Genomic DNA, 17056 nt, shown 5'->3' with positions numbered 1-17056 from the left:
AGGTCTCAGTCCATAGAGAGCCAGGTCCATTCCTCAGGGCTCAAGGTAAGGCTGAACATCATGGTGTAAGCATATGGTGGAGGGAAGGGGCTCACATGATGATCAGGAAGCAGAGAGAAGAGAGGTAAACTCCACTCTCCAGATACAAAATATATATCCAAAGCCACACCCCCACTTCCCACTTCCCCCCAGTCACACTCCACCACTCAGTTACCACTCAATTAATCCCTACCAGTGGATTAATCACTGATTGAGTTAAGACTCTCACAAACCAATCATTTATCCTCTGAACCTTCTTGTTTTGTCTCACATATGAGCTTTTGGGGGACACCTCACATCCAAACCATGAGGGGTCTTTAAAAAATTCAATTTACCAGAAGTGTTACATAATTCTTAGATAACATAGACATTGCTTTTGAGTTCCTTTACCATTCAAAAATATTTGTGGAGAAAACTTGAAGATATTTTCTCTGGTAATTGAAGGCTCAGAAGAGTGAGCACCCATGCAGATGATAAAAATAGTTTCAAGTGGGCAAGAAGACATCTTTCTTCAGTCCCTACCTGGGTATCTACCTCTGTGCCAACCATAGGGTTACAACTCCATTGTCACATCTTTTGGTCCAAGGAATACATCTTGCTGGAAAAGAATACCTAGCTAAAATAGAAATCAGTTGCTCTAGTAGATGAAAGATTGTTAAAACATATGAAGCTACTTTAGCAACTCAAGGCAAACCACCCTTGGAAAGACAGAGATTTCCAGAGATTCAGGTATGTAAATTTTTTAGCTACTGCCCATGCATTAACGTGACTCTACATAGCCAAGTGAAATCAATCTTAGGCTTCCTATGTCATTATGTAAATGGAGTAGGTAATCAAACATGACTAGCAATAACAAACTCTCAGTAACAAGATGTTACATCACTTTATTTTTAACTGTATAATTGATCAGAACAACAACTATTAACATACAAAGTACCATTCAGTTCAACTGCAGCTATAGGCAGGGACAAGTATCTAATTCTTAGCAGTCACTTACTCCCACAATCTGTCCAGACACATTAACCTAAGGACAAGTTCATAAATAGAAAATAACGATTTTCACATTGCAGCTTTCTCAAGCATGTATGTACAGGTGTGCATTCCTGTTGATGGGTGGTTTTCACAAGTTCTCTGTTCTCGATGCGCTTATTCTCTTAACCTTGTAGAGACAGCTCTTTCTTTCTGCAGAGCAGATTTTTTTTTTCTGTCATTCACCATTTACAGTACTCTGTGAATTAATATTACTCTTCACATATAGGAAGTAGTAGAACTGATATATCTCTGCAGCACAGTTCCTTGTGTCGAAGATCATTTGGTTGCAATCATTTCTCTGCAAGGACAGCCGAACTCAATTACTGGGTTTCAGCATAACACACCCTTGTTGCAGTCTGCTCTGTTAACCCATGGCTTTGAGTTCTGGTGATATAATGAGGGTGGGGTGTATTGGCAATTGGTACATTTCCTTATCACTATTTACAGCCATTTAAAATCATGCTGTTATTAATCCAAGTCTGACATACCTTTTCTGAAATGTTCACAGTGCAGTATTTTTGTGGCCCGACAATTTTTTTCTTATATCATTAAAAATAAACATTTCTATAAAAATATAATACTTTCAGTGTTTACATCAACAAAACCAGTTAGAGTAATCTACGGCACATGCACTATACAGTAGTAAGCACAAAATTCAACTGAATGAAACATCGCAAAATTCCTGACCAGAATTCATCCAGGCGAAACAGCCAGGATTTTCTTTTCTACACAGGAGCAGTGGTTGAAACCAATGAACCTTTCAGTCAGTCGTATTCTACTTTAAAAACATGCTAGGTTACCTTTAAAAATATTTACCATCACAAATTACTTGTTTATTTTCCAAGTTGGCATTAAAAAAATAAGACAAAATGTCCAAATGTCCACATTCATTTGATCAGAACAGTATCATTCTCAGTTTATTTAAATTTTTTTTCTTTTAATATATTTTTTTAGTTGTCAATAGACTTTTATTTTAGTTATTTATACGCGGTGCTGAGAATCGGACCCAAGGTCTCATATGTGCTAGGCAAGTGCTCTACCACTGAGCCACAACCCTAGCCCCTCAGTTGATTTTTTAATGACAACTAAATATTTCATTGTGATTAAGCTATTTTATTAAAACCTCCCTAATGTTGTCTATGTACAACATGTAAATACCCCTGTTAATTTACAAACATACCTGTGTCATGCTACTTTGAAACTTTGCATTGTCTATGGACATTCCTCCAACCAAAGGAATATGCATACAAAAAATTTGAAAGGGAATGTCTACCTAACTGGTGAATGACAACATCAGTAATAAAAAGTGTTCATGACCAACAACACACAATATTTCTTTTAAACACTAGAATTCTAAATGTGTGGCCTGGTCCTGCCATATCTGTCGCAGACAATATTATCTTTTCTTTTCTGTGATTAAGCAGCCTTCAAAATTTGTTACATCAGTTTCTCATATGAAATCAAGTGGGATTCTGAGTTTTTAGAAATTTCAACCCAGAATTCAGGTTTTGGACTACAATGCAATAGGAGTGTTGTCATAGTGGCAGGGTGGCCATTGGTCACTGGCCTGTGAGACCAAGCTTCTCTTTTTGATACTTTGTCAGATAAGAAATTCCTTAGAATCCAGCAGTTTCAATAACAAAACAAAGTCTTATACTGGTGCAATTTTGGCAAAAAGTAAAAAATACCAAATTGCCTTTCTGAGGCCAGGCAGTGAAAACTGTTGGAGAAAGTGTGGACTGCTGTTAGGGCAAGTACGATGATGTCGCTCAGAAGTGGGTGTGGTGTTCCCATCCTTCACGTGTCCACCACGCCATCAGCGTTATCTTGTGACAACAGAGAAGGATACGGGGCGACACACTTCACATTCACATAAGTAGCGTTCACATGGACATAGTGCTCTCCAATGAAAGTGGAGAAGATGGCAGATATCCTGGAGACCAGCTCAGAGAAGGATGGGCGCATTTCCGCTTTGGGGTGCCAACATTTAAGCATCACTTCATACCTGTTTCAGAAAGAAATACTGTTGAGAGACCCCTTGAAGTCAAGTAGTTCTGCAAAAGTAATGCATATAAGAGCTAGCCACAGAAGATCCTGTAGGGATTCCTACTTACAAGGGATCTGGGCAGTACTCAGGTTGTAAGAGCCTTCTACCTTGCAACAGGTAAACCGTGATATCAAAAGTGTTCACATCAGGATAAGGTGGGGCTCCCCTTGTCATCAGCTCCCAGAGGAGCACACCAAAGGACCACTAGCAAAACAAGAAAAAGGAGAATTCAGGTCAGAGAGTGTGACAACACATACAGGAAGGGGAATCAGTAGGTCTTGGTAACTAAGCTTGGCTTAACATTGTCAATACCATGGCTACGGTGGAACAACGGTTTCCTTTAAAGGCAATTATTAAGCTGTACATTTCATGATATGTTTAAATGATAAGGTTTAGTTACAAGTAAATGTAGTTTTTTAAAAGGACATCTGAGCTGGGTGTGGTGGTGCATGCCTGTAATTTCAGCAGGCAGAGGTGGGAGGATTGCAAATTGAAGGCCAGACTCAGCAACTTGGCAAGGCCCTAAGTAACTTAGAGAGACCCTGTCTCAAAATTTAAATCAAAACCAAAAATAACAACAACAACAAAATCAAACAAAAATAATGATAATAAAAACCAACCAAACAAAAACCAAAATGTCCACATGACAATGAAGATTTCATCTGTAGTTGGCAGAGTACATTTTCAAGTTCTCTGTTGTGGAGTCAAAGCACCAGCACATTTCTATCCTTCTCTCTTTCAATAACTTTGCTACAATTTCAGATTATTCATAAAAAGGAAGATAAAGGAAGCCTTGGAAAAGTTAAATTTGTAGGATTTAAAAATGAATGTCCATAGTCTTAAGAAAAGTAAAAATATTTAAAGGTTAATGTTAAAAGAAAAGATCTAAATCAGTATTAGTAAAAGTCAACATTAAGAATCATACATAATAAAACCATTGGGCAACTGTTGAAAACTAATTTCAAAAAATGTAATTTCAAAATGTTAAAGTACTAGATGACTATAAAAGAGCTGTATCAGTACTTCATAGGAAGATCACAGACACGGAGAGGTTAAATGATTTGCTCAAATCCCCCAATATATCTGAATTTACACTGGGATAAACATTTGAGAATTCTTGACCTTTGGGTCTTGCTGGGTCTCCTGAACTTCACTAAATATGCAATTTCTTGATTTAAAGCACTCTAGTCGGAACAGACCAGGTCATGCACATTATCTCTCCCTGGACATGTGCCAAGGTGAGCATGACATAAGAGTAAGTCAGCAAGTGCAGGTCACCCTGTGCAGAAGATCCAGGATGTCAGCTCTCACTAGGCAACGCTTCCAGATCAAGACTCATATGGGGGAGGACAGAAGGCCCTGGTTAAAAGACACTTGGAGGTAAAAGACAGGGGGAGTAGGAAAATGTAAAACTGAGAAGCGAATAGAGCTTACAGTTCTCGGCAAGAAAAAGAATAATGCATGTTTTTGAATTCTATGACTGAAAGAAATGAGGTAGATATTGTACTTGCTGATACAAATCTCCATGAATAGCTTTCCCTTTGCCCAGGTGTAAGAACCTTTTAAGGTAATGAATGCCTTGATCCACATAGAGATCTTAAACCCCTGCTGAGGTGGGAGCCAGGTAACTCTGCTAACTTAGCCTTTCAAAATTGAAATTTTCTTAGCCTGAAAATCCTTATGAGTCATTCTGAGAATTTTATTGTGTTAACCTTCAAGTCCCAGAATTTGTATTAAAATTTGAATCAATTGAACAAGTATCTATTGACCTTTGATCATGTACCAGTAGGTTATCGTCCAAGTTATGGGGTAAGTCCCAGGGCTGATTAAAAGGGTTGAGCACTGTGCAGATATCTGTTCACAGAACAATAAGATAATGCTTGTAACATACAGCAATAATATAAAACAGGTTAAAGCACTGTGAGAAGCCAAAGAGATAATAGTGGGTACTGAGAAAGCCTTCAGAAAGAGTGACAGGAAAGTGGGTCCTAGAAACAGGGAGAATTTGTTTCATAGGTTTGTGTAACATGAGGGCAGAAAGTGTCCAGGTGGAAGGGGTGGGCCCAGAGGCAAGAATACATGTGTTCTTATTGAACCCCAAATACCAGCGCTCACCCTGCTAGATGTGTGGAGTAGATGAGGGGACTCGGGATAGATGAGGTTGAAATGGTACTGTGCAGTGGAGGTTTTTAAATGTTGAAAGTGGGCTACACTGAAATTGGTGGGATGTAGCTAGTTGTGTTCCTGGAGACCTCTGTAAATACCAAGTTTAAGACAAACAGGAGAAATCGGTCCACAACACAGAGACCATTTAGGAGGCTTCTGAAGAAGAACAGGTGAGAATGCACAATATGCTGACACAGAAAGCCAGAGGGGCTTTACTTCCAAATTAGGGTGGTGAAGAGGGTATCCATCATATGGTGAGGCATGCATCATGCCCTTTACAAAACATTATTTTATTTAATCCTCATAATGGGTTGTAATTGGTTATAGTTCTGTAATGTAACTGATCTTGTGGATGTTTTAAGGATGAGGAAACCAAAGTTTCCATCCACTGAGAAGCTGTCCAGTTTTGTGATCTGGGCTTCTCACTGGAGAGCCTAGGCTACCTGCAGGTTTGTCTGGGACAAATTAATTTAGAAAGGGAGCAGAGTTGGATAAAATCCTGAGGAACTATAGGACTTGGGTAATAACTGGGTACCAAAGGGGAGTTGGAGGACTCATGGGAGAGGAGAAGTTAGAGAGAGGCAGCTTCCAGGAGAAGTACTGTACTGAACTAGAAAAATATATTTGCAAAAACATACGTGGGATAACATAAAACTGCATTCAGAATATATAAAAGGCCCTTAACTCAATTAATGTAAGAAAAAAATGAAATTAAATTCTAAAACTTAAAAAAAGACAAAAGATTGGAGTAGACACTTTACAAAGATGCTATAAGTACGTCAAGTAAGAACAAAAAAAGATGTTCAGTGTCATTAGTATCAGGAAAATACAGATTAAAAAGAAAATGAGGCATCACCACAACCTATTAGAATGGTTAAAATCCAAAAAAAAAAAAAAAAAAAAAAAAAAAAAAACTGGCAATGTGAAGTGCTGGCAAGAATGATGAACGACTGGAGGACAGGACCACATTGAGGAGTTTCTCATAACATGGGGCATAAATTTACCTTCCAACCCAGTGGTCTTACTCTTAAGGATTTATTTTTTATTTCTTATAAAAAAAAAAAAACCCGTCCACACAAAAACTTTTAAGCAAATGTCTCAACAATTATAATTACATAGAAGTAATTGCCTAAAAATAGAACTCAAATGTCCTTCAACTAGCAAATGGATAAATCTAAATATGGTGCATCTGGACAATGGAATTCTACTTAAAAATAAAAAAGAAATGAACTACTCCCTTATAGAAACAGTACCAAAGTAATTCAATTGAACATAGAGCCACTATATGACCCGAAATCCCACTTCAGGGTATATATCCAAAACAACTGAAAACAGGCTCTCAAAGGGAAATTTGCACAACCATGGTCACTACAGCACTATTCACATTAACCAAGGAGTGGAAGAGACCTAAAGGTCCACCAACAGATGAATGATAAAGAAAATGTTCTTTATCTATACAATGGAATATTATTCAGCCTTATAAAAAAGGAGATCTAATTATATGCTACAGTATGGAGAAGTTTTGAGTACATTATGCTAAGGGAAACAAGACAGTCACAAACAGACAAACACTGAATAATTCCATTTTTATGACATATCTAAGGTAGTCGAACTTGTAGAGACAGAAATTATAGAATGGTGATTGTCAGAGACTGAAGGGAAATGGAGAAAGGAGAGTCTTTGTTCAATGGATCCTGGGTTTCAGTTTTGTGAGAAGAATAAGTTCTATAGATCTTTTGCGTGACAAGGTGAGTATAATTAGTATTACTGCACTATACACTTACAAGTGGATTCAGATGGTAAATTTTATGCATTTTTATCTCAATAAGAAGGTTGAACTTGATATATTGATACTACTTATTTAGCAACATGGATCTCTCTCAAATGCATTATATAAAATGAAAGGCAACAGACTCACAAGACTACTGATGGTATGATTTCAGTTATATAACATTCTAGAGAGAAAAATACCAACTATAGATATAGAAAATAAATCAATGATTTTCAGGTCCTTGGGATAAGGTAGAGGTTGACTACAAAAGGGCACAAGGAAATTTTTTGGATGATGGAAACTCTACATCCTGATGGTGATGCACTGGCCCAAACTTGATGAACTCTACACTACAAATGGTGAGCAATAGATAGGTTGCACAATGAGGATTGACACGGACAGAAGACAGGAAGGGAGGAGTTGCCAGTTTGGTGGGAAAGCATTTGATTTTGAACAAGACAAATTTGTGATCAAATGATACCAGCTGATAAGAGCCTCCAGATGGAGAGGGTCAAAGGAGATTGTTGATGGAAATGGTGGCAATTGTTGAGGGAGTTCCATCCCTGAAGACAAAAATCTTGGGGGTTAGCTACATCTAGTGCATAAGAGAAAGAAAAGAAGCAGTCAACGCTAAAGAAAAAAACATAACCAAGTAGCAGGAGGAAAACCAGATGGTGCAGTATCCAGAAACCAAAGAAAAGGATAATTTCAAGAAGGAAGGGATGGTCAACAACATTAAATGTTTCAGAAAGATGAGTCAAGATGAGAGCTGAGAAGAGGCAGCTGGACTGAACAAAAGGAGAAGTCAATACAGACTTTAATGAAAGAACTTCTGCTGAGTGTGAAACATTGCACAATGCTGGGTGTGAGTAATTTCAAGAGTAGTAACACACTAATTTGTTTGGATGGACTCAAGACTATTGAGTTAGCCAAACTCCATCTGGGCATTTGCTAGAAAGAGAATCTGTCTACAAGCAGGCAAGTTTTTGCTTATAGGTCTCAACATGCACACATGCTTTTGGAAATGTTCCATGAATGTTGGTTCAAAAGACTGTGCTGTCTTTGTGCAAATTTATCCAGGCAATCAGTAACCACTTGCCAAAGCAGCAATGTGTGTGGATTACTCAGGTTTCACCTTTATGTCATACAGTATCGTGTCTTTCAAGGAGAGGGAGAGAACACTGTCTTATCTACAGAAGAGAAATTTCCAGTCAAGCACCTCAGGCTTGACTCCCTGTCTGCTCTTACAAACTGGAGCCAACTCTTACAACTTAATAAAAAGACAAAATAGCCCAATTTTTAAAAATAAGGCAATTTAAAAAAATTGCCTCTTGCTATGTGAGGAGCATTGGTCTCCATGCTGTGTGTTTGTTGAGGAGGCAGTGGTAGTGGTGTTTGTGTGTTGTTGTCAAAAAGCTCAGGGGATGGGATTGTGGCTCAGTGGTAGAGCGCTCCCCTAGCATGGGTGGGACCCGGGTTTGATTCTCAGCACCACATGAAAGAAAAAAAAAAAAAAAGATTCTTTCTCTCTCTCTCTTTAAAAAAAAAAAAAAGCTTAGAATTCTAACTTCTGCCTTGAACGTGCAAAATTTAATTAGACTCTCTCTTTTTAATCAGCTTTGCTGATGTATGATTTATAGGTTGTAAGATATACAAATTATAAGTATATAGTCAATGATGACCACTAAATTTACATAGTTTATACCTATCATTGTAATCTAGTTTTAGATCATTTTCAACATTCCAGAAAGTTCCCTCATTCATGTCCATTTGTAGGCAATCCTCATGCCCATACCCAGCCCAGGCAAACACTGATCTGTTTTCTTTCTCTATAGTTTTGCCTCTTTCCAGAAATTGTGTATAAATGGGGTCATTCAAAATCTAATCTTTTGAGTCTACCTTCTTTTACTTAACATGATGTTTGTGAGGTTTACCTCATCCATGTTATAGCATGTATCAGCAGTTCTGTTACATTGCTCAATGGCATCACTCCATTCTATGGACATACTACCTTTTGTTTGTCCATTCACCAGATGATAAACTTCAAGATTGCCCTTGTTTTTTGACTTTTATGAATACAACTACTGTGATCATTTGCCTAAAAAAAAGTCTTCATATGGCATACATTTTCATATGGGTTAGCTAGCTATTTATACAACTTTTGGCAAAATGTCTATTCAAATCTGGTGCCTATTTTAAAAAAACTGGATTTTATCTCTTATTGAGTTTTAAGAGTTGGCTTCAGTTCTTAATGGTAGACTGGGAGTCAAGTCTGAATGAACAGTCTGTTCTTTGAGGATGGATTACTTCTTTCTACCTTATGCCTTCACTTGCTACCATTACAAGTCCCCAGCCACCCTCTCTAGGACTCATTTCTATCATCTCTTTCAGAATCTTTCAGGGTCAAAACCCCAGGCATTAAGCTCCAACATGGTTTATCATTTCTTTTCTCAATCTTACACATCCAGCAGTCCCATTTTTTCCACCATGACCAATGACACATTTATTTATTGGAGAAAAAAGAAAGCCAGTCACCTCAGTTTTCTTTCTGGTATTTCCTCCACCTCTTTACAGGAACTGAAACTTGGTATTCACTTGATAACACAGTTTCTTTGACCTACCAACAGAGGCCACACCTCTCCCTCTTGCTGATTCAGGGATGAGAGTAAAATGACTGGATTCCCAATATTACATTCAGATCCCTGTCCCCCGTCATCTCTCAATAGCTGCTAACTCTTTCTTGTTTGTTTGTACATAGCCTCAATGAACATTATTTTCAGCCCAAGTTGTCAGCAGATATCCTGAGTTTGCACTTTTTTCTCTCTCTCAGTTGTTACCCTTACAGGCAGAAATGTTAAATTTTTCTCTCCCTCCAGATATCACAATTATCTTGACCTGTTACATGCAACAGAGTAAGTATACACTCTCCATTCCTTTCAACTCCCAGGCTCCTCAGCAAATTCTGGACCTTCTAAGTACTCAAGTGGCTCAGTTTCCAAGACCCATCTGGCACAGTAAGCTGCAATGGATGTACTAACCATCCCAGATTCTTCTTGAAACTTTTTCTTTCTCTGACTTTCATGGTAGTCTCTTCTCCAGGGTCTTCCGCCTTTCTATTTTCTTCCTCACTTCATACATGTAGGTTCTTTGAATAATTACTTTTGGACTCTCAAGGGCATGTTCCTAGGCTTGACCTCTGGCATGTGATGATGTTTGAAAGTAATTAGGTTTAGATAAGGTCATAAGGATGGGGTCCTTATGGTAGGATAAGTGCCCTTATTAGAATAAACACTGGAGGGTTTGCCCTCATTCTCTTTCAACCATGTGAGGACATAGTGAAAATGTGGTCATCTATAAAGCAGGAAGAGGACAACCTGGTCTTGGACTCCTGGCCTCCAGAATTGTTAGAAATAAATTTCTACTGTTGAAGTCAGTCAATCTATTTTTTTAAAATTATGCCAGCCTGAGAGCTGATTAATATAATATAATCTTTTTTACAAGCCTCAGATCCTTGTTTCCAAGTGCCTAATGGATGTGTCTGCCTAGGTGGAGTAATCCCAAGTCCAACTGAATGTGGTCAAGGCTCAACTTGTTATTTTTTTCTCCAAATCTAGCTTTTGCTCTTGTGCTTTATATTTCTTAATACACCGGCCTATAGCTTTGCTCATCTTTGAATTTTATCAGTTCTTACTAAATACTGTTAATTCTACCTCAGAGATCTTTTTCCTTCCACGTCTTCCCTTCCGTTCTCACAGTTTCTCTATTATTCCAAGATCTACATCTCACTTGATCGTCCTGCCCCCATCCCTCTCTGGTCATTTTACAGAATGAAGATGGATTTTGTAATCTAACCTGATCACTTTTGTTTGTTTCCATGTGACCAGAAAATAAATTTCAGACTCCAGTTTGGTAAAGACCTTTATGATCTATCATGAATCTATTTTTTTAAAACTGTAGCTTCCCTCTACGCCTTCCATTCTTGCCAAATCACCCACTAAATCCTCTGTTCTCAGAACTTAAACATTCTTATACTTTCCTGCCCCTTTGCTTTACCTGGATTGATATTTCCATCCACCCAGCTGTCCAGTTCCAAGCCTGCTATCCCTTAGGGCCCATTTCAGGTGCTGCCTCCTCCACAGGGGTGTACGAGGAATGTAGGAGAGCTGGCCCCCCAGGTGAACATCTTGCCCATCCTCAGCTGCTCAGTTGCATGCCTTTTGAAGTGTGTTGTCTGAGAGGATCATGGCTTTTACTGATAAAGGAGGACTCTTTTCTAATCAGGCATGAGGATCATGCCCTCCCTGCTGGATCTGCCTCAGTTATAGCTTCCAGATATCTCCAAGTGGAATTCTTGCTGCCCTTGGACTATGAAAGGTAGTGCAATCCCAGACCACTTTGTGCTACAGTCATTGATGGCCATGTCTTTTCTTCCCTGTCGATCAAAGCTCCTGCAGGACAAAGCTTATGCCTAATCCAACTTGGCACTTCCCAAGGAGCCAGCTTGATACTCCATTCAACAAATGTTGGATAAGCAAGTGAATTTATGAAAATATACTATGGGTGTTAACTTTAATTTTTTAATTAATTTTTATTAATTCATTTATCTTTATATGTAAAACAATTAATAAAAATTATGTTTTTTAAAAAAAATTAAAAAATTGCCATAAAACTACAAAGAAGTGGGGTATGAAAGTAAAAGAGGAAAAAAAGTCAGGGATGATCAGTACATTACCACATCTGATTTGGTGGTGAACTTCTGAGTTTGTAGACTTTCTAAAGCCATCCACTTCACTGGCAGTTTTGCACCTGTTTTGTTGTGTACGCTGTAGTATTCTTTGTCATACATATCCCTGGCAAGACCGAAATCAGCAACCTTGACAGTGAATTTTTCATCCAGCCTACAGAAAGAAAAAAATAAACAAAAAACAAAAAACTACTGGTAGCTGAAATAAAATAATTGACAAAGATGTCAAATATCTATAGATCAGAACAAGTGGCTTCAGTATTTGAAATCCATAATTTACAAAGCAGGGCTTCCTTTTGGCCTATTGACAAACACTAAATTACAGTGGAATTCTTGAATAAAAATGTTTGACATTTATGTGACAAATTCAGCAGGCTGAGGAGAGGGATCATGAATGATACAGCATTGGAAATTCCTTTTTGCTTTAATGGAGATCTGGAGAAAAAGTAAAGCTGTCTCCCTCCCAGCTCTCCTTAGCTGATAAATAGAATACGTCAACTACCCAACACAATTCCCCATCTTCGCTTGTCAGTTTATCAGAAATACTCAGTTCCATGTGAGAGACATGACATGGGATTGTTATTTTACTTCTTCATTCTCACATGTGTCAGGTCAGTATATAAAACTCAAATATTTCACCACTGAGATAATAGAGAATGTATGTTAGATCCAAATAAAGCATCAATCTTAGAATGTTAGATCCAAATAAAGCATCTAACATACTAAAATTAAAGCGCGCACACACACACACACACACATTATGCTAACTGGTTTAAGTTGGATTTTATGATGTTACGTTGACCAAAACCAAGGTAGAAAATTAATAGCACAGCTCCTTCATTCACACATACCATAGGTCCTGAATCAGTGCTCGGCAAGGGGAAGGCACAGAATCAATTGCAAACTGTTGACTGTTGTGTTATACAGCCAGGCAGCCAGACACAAATAAAAGTTCTTTGTATATTCATTCCCAAATACCATTTTTGGTAGGGCGTCTGCAGGCTGACTTCAGACCTACACTTGGGAAGTTACACTGTATTGGTATTTGTGTTACCAGCCCTCTCCTTTCCACTGTAAGATGCTGAAGATCAAATTCTCCCTCCTAAGGACTAATTCAGTGTGAAACCACAACACTGGGGGCTGCTTGTGGGAAGGACCCAGAAAAGTGAAAGTACACAACAGCTGCTGGAGACCCCCTGTGGGGCAACCTTTTAAATCCTCTGCTTGATAAAGCCTGAAAGCCCCCACCCCCACCTCCCAAAGGCTTACACATCCATTTAAAACAGCCAAGGAAATAAAGGATTTTTTTGCATAAGAAGAGAAAAACATCTTCATTAGCTTTGAACAGTGGGAAACAAACTCTCATCACTTAATTTGGACTGTGGGTACAGAGATTCTCATACTTACATACAGTTTCTTGCAGCCAAGTCTCTGTGGACAAACTTTTTGCTTGCAAGATATTTCATGCCTTTGGCTACTTGAAGACCAAAGCCTATAAGATCTTTTACAGTTGGGTTCTGCAATCAAAGAGAGTTGGAAAAGCATAAACTAAACACCCACTGTTCTACCTCTGATCTCCAAATCCTAACATGTTTATAAGAATTATCTTGTCTCAAATAATAACTTATTCCCTGTTGACAGCAACAACTATTTCTTAAGGACCTATAGTATGTAAAGCATCAAGCTAGATGTTTTTATGAATTATGGCTAATTCTCTTACTCTTCTGAAGGCAGGTGTTTTCCAGATGGGGAAATGGTGATGTTTTCAAATGCAGGTTTTAAAATCTTCAGTTATGATGAGGCCAACAGCTCTGAAGGCAATTTTCATTGAAAAGATGGTTTGTTACTTACAGTTCCCAAGAGAAGGGAGCATCTGATGCCATGCAGGGCTACCAGGGAAGCACTGGGGACAGTCAGGAGGCAGAGGGAGTGAGGGGCAAGAGCCTTTATTGTAATTTCCTTGGGGAGGAAAGGTGAGGCAAACTACCAGATTTCAGATTGGCTACTTTGAAGAAGGTGGCTGGGGTGTGGTCTATGGATTGGTTGGTCTGCAATATGAAAGGTGTTTTCTGAAGACAAGTTGTTTATTATTTCCAGGAATTCTAACTCTGGGAGGGATAGCCTCAGTGTTAGCAAGGCTCAAATTCAAAGCACCAGAAATACATAGTAAATTCAGGAGGCTCAAAGAGAAACAGATCAACCTGAAGTACTTGGGAGAGTAATTGGTGGAGTTAGGATCTAACCTAAGTCTCTTTGGCTACAATCATAAGCCCTCCTACTGGGACTGATGTATCATTAGCACACAACTCTTAGGCTTCTGGACCAGCTCAGAGAATAGGATATCCCATTCTCCACAAACTCCATCCACAACATTAGATGGACAGAGCAATGCCTTATTAATAGGAAGAATTGAATCTGAAATCACACAGATGTCATTGTGACTGACAGCCCTTGGAGGGACTGGGCTTGAGGAAGAGGGCTTCTTTTTCAGTAGCCTCTGTGGAGTTTGTAAGCATAAAAGGCACTCAGTGGGGACCTAGTGAGATGGGCTGCTGCGTCCTCTGATGTACAGAGACTGTGAAGAGGCCAGTGACTTGTGTTTCAGGCTTCTCTTTAGAAGACACATCGTGTTAGGGGCCATCATCAGTGTCAATCAACTCCTTGGGGTATAAAAGTCTGGATGGGTACTATTCTGTACTGGATAATAAGACATGTCTGTCATACTTTAACCCTGGGGGAACAACACTCCAGAGAAGGTAGCACATCCAAGAAGATTGACTCATCTGGGTAAAGACAAGACTTAAAGTGGGATCTGTCAGGGCAGCTTTGCACTTTTCAAAGTAAATTCTTTTTATCTGTAAAAATTCCCTGCCAGGGAGTTGTTTTAGTCTTTTGGCTGAACACAAAATATTTCTTAACTGTCCTAGAGCTTACTTTCTCTGAGAACTTGACCCTGTGTTTATAAAGTTGTTTTTGAGTGAGAGTAAAGCTACTCTGTTGAGTCCCACAAGACCTGGGCTACAGGAGCCAAAGAGGAGCTGAGGCCATAGGTGAATTCAATTCTGGAGACTCCTCACTAGCCCTCCCCGGCACTGACTGGCCTGGTCAATGCTTGCTCACCCCCTGGCATAAATTTCATTAAGAAAACTCCCACTTGCAAGAGCCTATAATCCTCTTGTTAACTGTAAGAACACTTATTCACAATATTTACTGATAGCCTATGAGTTGAATGCTAATTTTAATCACTGAAGCCTTAGGAGTAACCAAAATACATAAAAATACCTACCCTCCTGAGCTTGCATCTAACAGCCTGTGTGTGTGTGTGTGTGTGTGTGTGTGTGTGGTGTATATACATATACACCAGAGCTATTGTTTATTGTCCAGTACAGCACAATTCAACAAAAAATGCAACATAAGCCACATACACAATTCAAAAAGTAAAAGAAAACAGGTGAAGTTAATTTTTAGAATATATCTGTCAACCCAACATATCAAAAATATTATTTCAACATGCAATCTATAGATTATGTTAACTATTCAGACTCTGGGGTGTACTCTATGCTTACTGTACCTTTTGATTTGAACTGGCCACATTCACACATGTGGTTGTGACCACAGTACTGGACAGCCTGAGCTCATAGTTATCAGCTAAGTGTGATGGAGAATAAAACCAGGAAAGGGGAATGACGGAGGGCATGAGGATGGGGCAGGCAGCTGCCATTTAAAACAGGTCAGGGAAGCCTCGTTTTGAAGATGACATTGGGGCAAAGAGCTGAAGGAGATTAGGGTGTGAAATGCATGGATATCTGGGGGAAGAGTGTTCTAGGCAGAGGGATCAGTGAGTACAAAGGCCCTGAGGTGGCAGAAAGGGTGGCAAGACTGAGGAACAGGGAAGACTCATTGGTTATTAATTCTTCATTGTCTCCCAGAGTTAAAATGCCACATGGGCTGTGGCTTCTTTTGCCTCTTCTCCTGTGCTATGCTCTGGCAAAGAGTAGGCATTCAAAGATGACTTCAATGTATCATCAGGGAATGATACAGCAAGATTGCTTGCGGGGAAAGTAAGAATGATTGTCCAAGGATACCATTCCAAGTCGCACCGTCTTCCCACCAGGCCAGAATTCTGAGGTACGTTTGAATGTTCCCAACATTTTATATGTGCCTCTTTGGCTGATAGCTTTTTTTTTTTTTAGAATTTTTTTTTTAATATTTATTTTTTAGTTTTTGGCAGACACAACATCTTTGTTTGTATGTGGTGCTGAGGATGGAACCTGGGCCGCATGCATGCCAGGCGAGCGCATTACCACTTGAGCCACATCCCCAGCCCCTGGCTGATAGCTTTTTAAGAGTGAAAGCAGCCATGTATAAAGGGATGACTGATTTCCAGGTAGTTCAACAGTTAGCAAACTTGGTAATATACTCACATGAGTCTCATTTCGAATGAAATTTCGCAGATCTCCATGCTTCATGTATGGTAGGACCACCAGGGGAGACCCTTCACTCCGAAGGCAGATTCCCAAGAGTGAGAGAACATTGGGATGACTAAAGTCTTTCATGATAATTCCCTCAGTCAGAAACTGGGAAACTTCTTCTATGTCAGTGATTCCTGAGAAATCCAGAGATGGAGACTTGACTTCATTTTTGAACAATGCATACTTTGTCAAGTTAGATAGGAAGAGCAAGAAGATGTAAAACCCCAAGGTGATGCCTTGTCCTGAGGCCTAACCCCACTGTTTTTGTACAATATATCTGAGTGAATGGTGTCACAGTGGTGGAGAGCTGTGATTGTTTTCCTCACTCATCATAAGGGTCACAGCTGAGACTCCTATAAATAAAGACAGATTACAACAGCAAAGCAAAACAGATTTATTTAATCGAAGTTTTGTAAGGCATGGGAACCTTTAAAAAAACAAGCCCTAAGTACCCAGGGAAAGCTGTCCTTTTTAATTTTTTTAAATTTTATTTTAATGCTTGGACTGATGAAGAGTGGACGGATGGGTGGAAATGTGACTGGACAAAAAGTGTATGACCTAATGGTAACAGGCTGAGAGGGAAACCAAGCAAGGCTTGTCTTCTGGGATTCTTTGTGGCCTCTTTCTGGGGTATCCCTTCTAGAATGAGGGCCTTATGAACTACTTGCCGACAGGGCAGGCTAGAGAATTTCTTTATGGTTAACTCCAAGACAGAATGGCAGAAGAAGGTTAGTTAGAGTAATCTTTCTGTGTTATCAATGGCTTTTGGTGGGGGACGGGGGGGG

The 17056-nt window shown here is 39.2% G+C and overlaps 1 protein-coding gene across 2 annotated transcripts in view; it reads right to left on the bottom strand.

Annotated features, from left to right (window-relative positions):
- Positions 1-903: 903 nt before the first annotated feature.
- The window catches only part of Met (MET proto-oncogene, receptor tyrosine kinase), a 110814-nt gene continuing 94661 nt past the window's right edge, over positions 904-17056 (bottom strand). Inside the window, exons 17-21 of one of the 2 annotated variants that reach the window (XM_015488271.2) lie at positions 16224-16405; positions 13207-13316; positions 11788-11953; positions 3186-3322; positions 904-3076 (exon numbers count right to left, since the gene is read on the bottom strand). In XM_015488271.2, coding sequence (XP_015343757.1) covers positions 2869-3076; positions 3186-3322; positions 11788-11953; positions 13207-13316; positions 16224-16405 — 803 coding nt within the window. In that variant the 3' untranslated portion in view covers positions 904-2868. Of the gene's footprint in view, positions 3077-3185; positions 3323-11787; positions 11954-13206; positions 13317-16223; positions 16406-17056 lie in introns of those variants that run through there. The other variant, XR_007341532.1, reaches the window with a different exon arrangement.

The sequence above is a fragment of the Marmota marmota genome, unplaced genomic scaffold (assembly GCF_001458135.2).
Source record: "Marmota marmota marmota unplaced genomic scaffold, marMar, whole genome shotgun sequence".
Taxonomy (NCBI): domain Eukaryota; kingdom Metazoa; phylum Chordata; class Mammalia; order Rodentia; family Sciuridae; genus Marmota; species Marmota marmota.
This window is presented reverse-complemented; position numbering and strand designations above follow the sequence as displayed.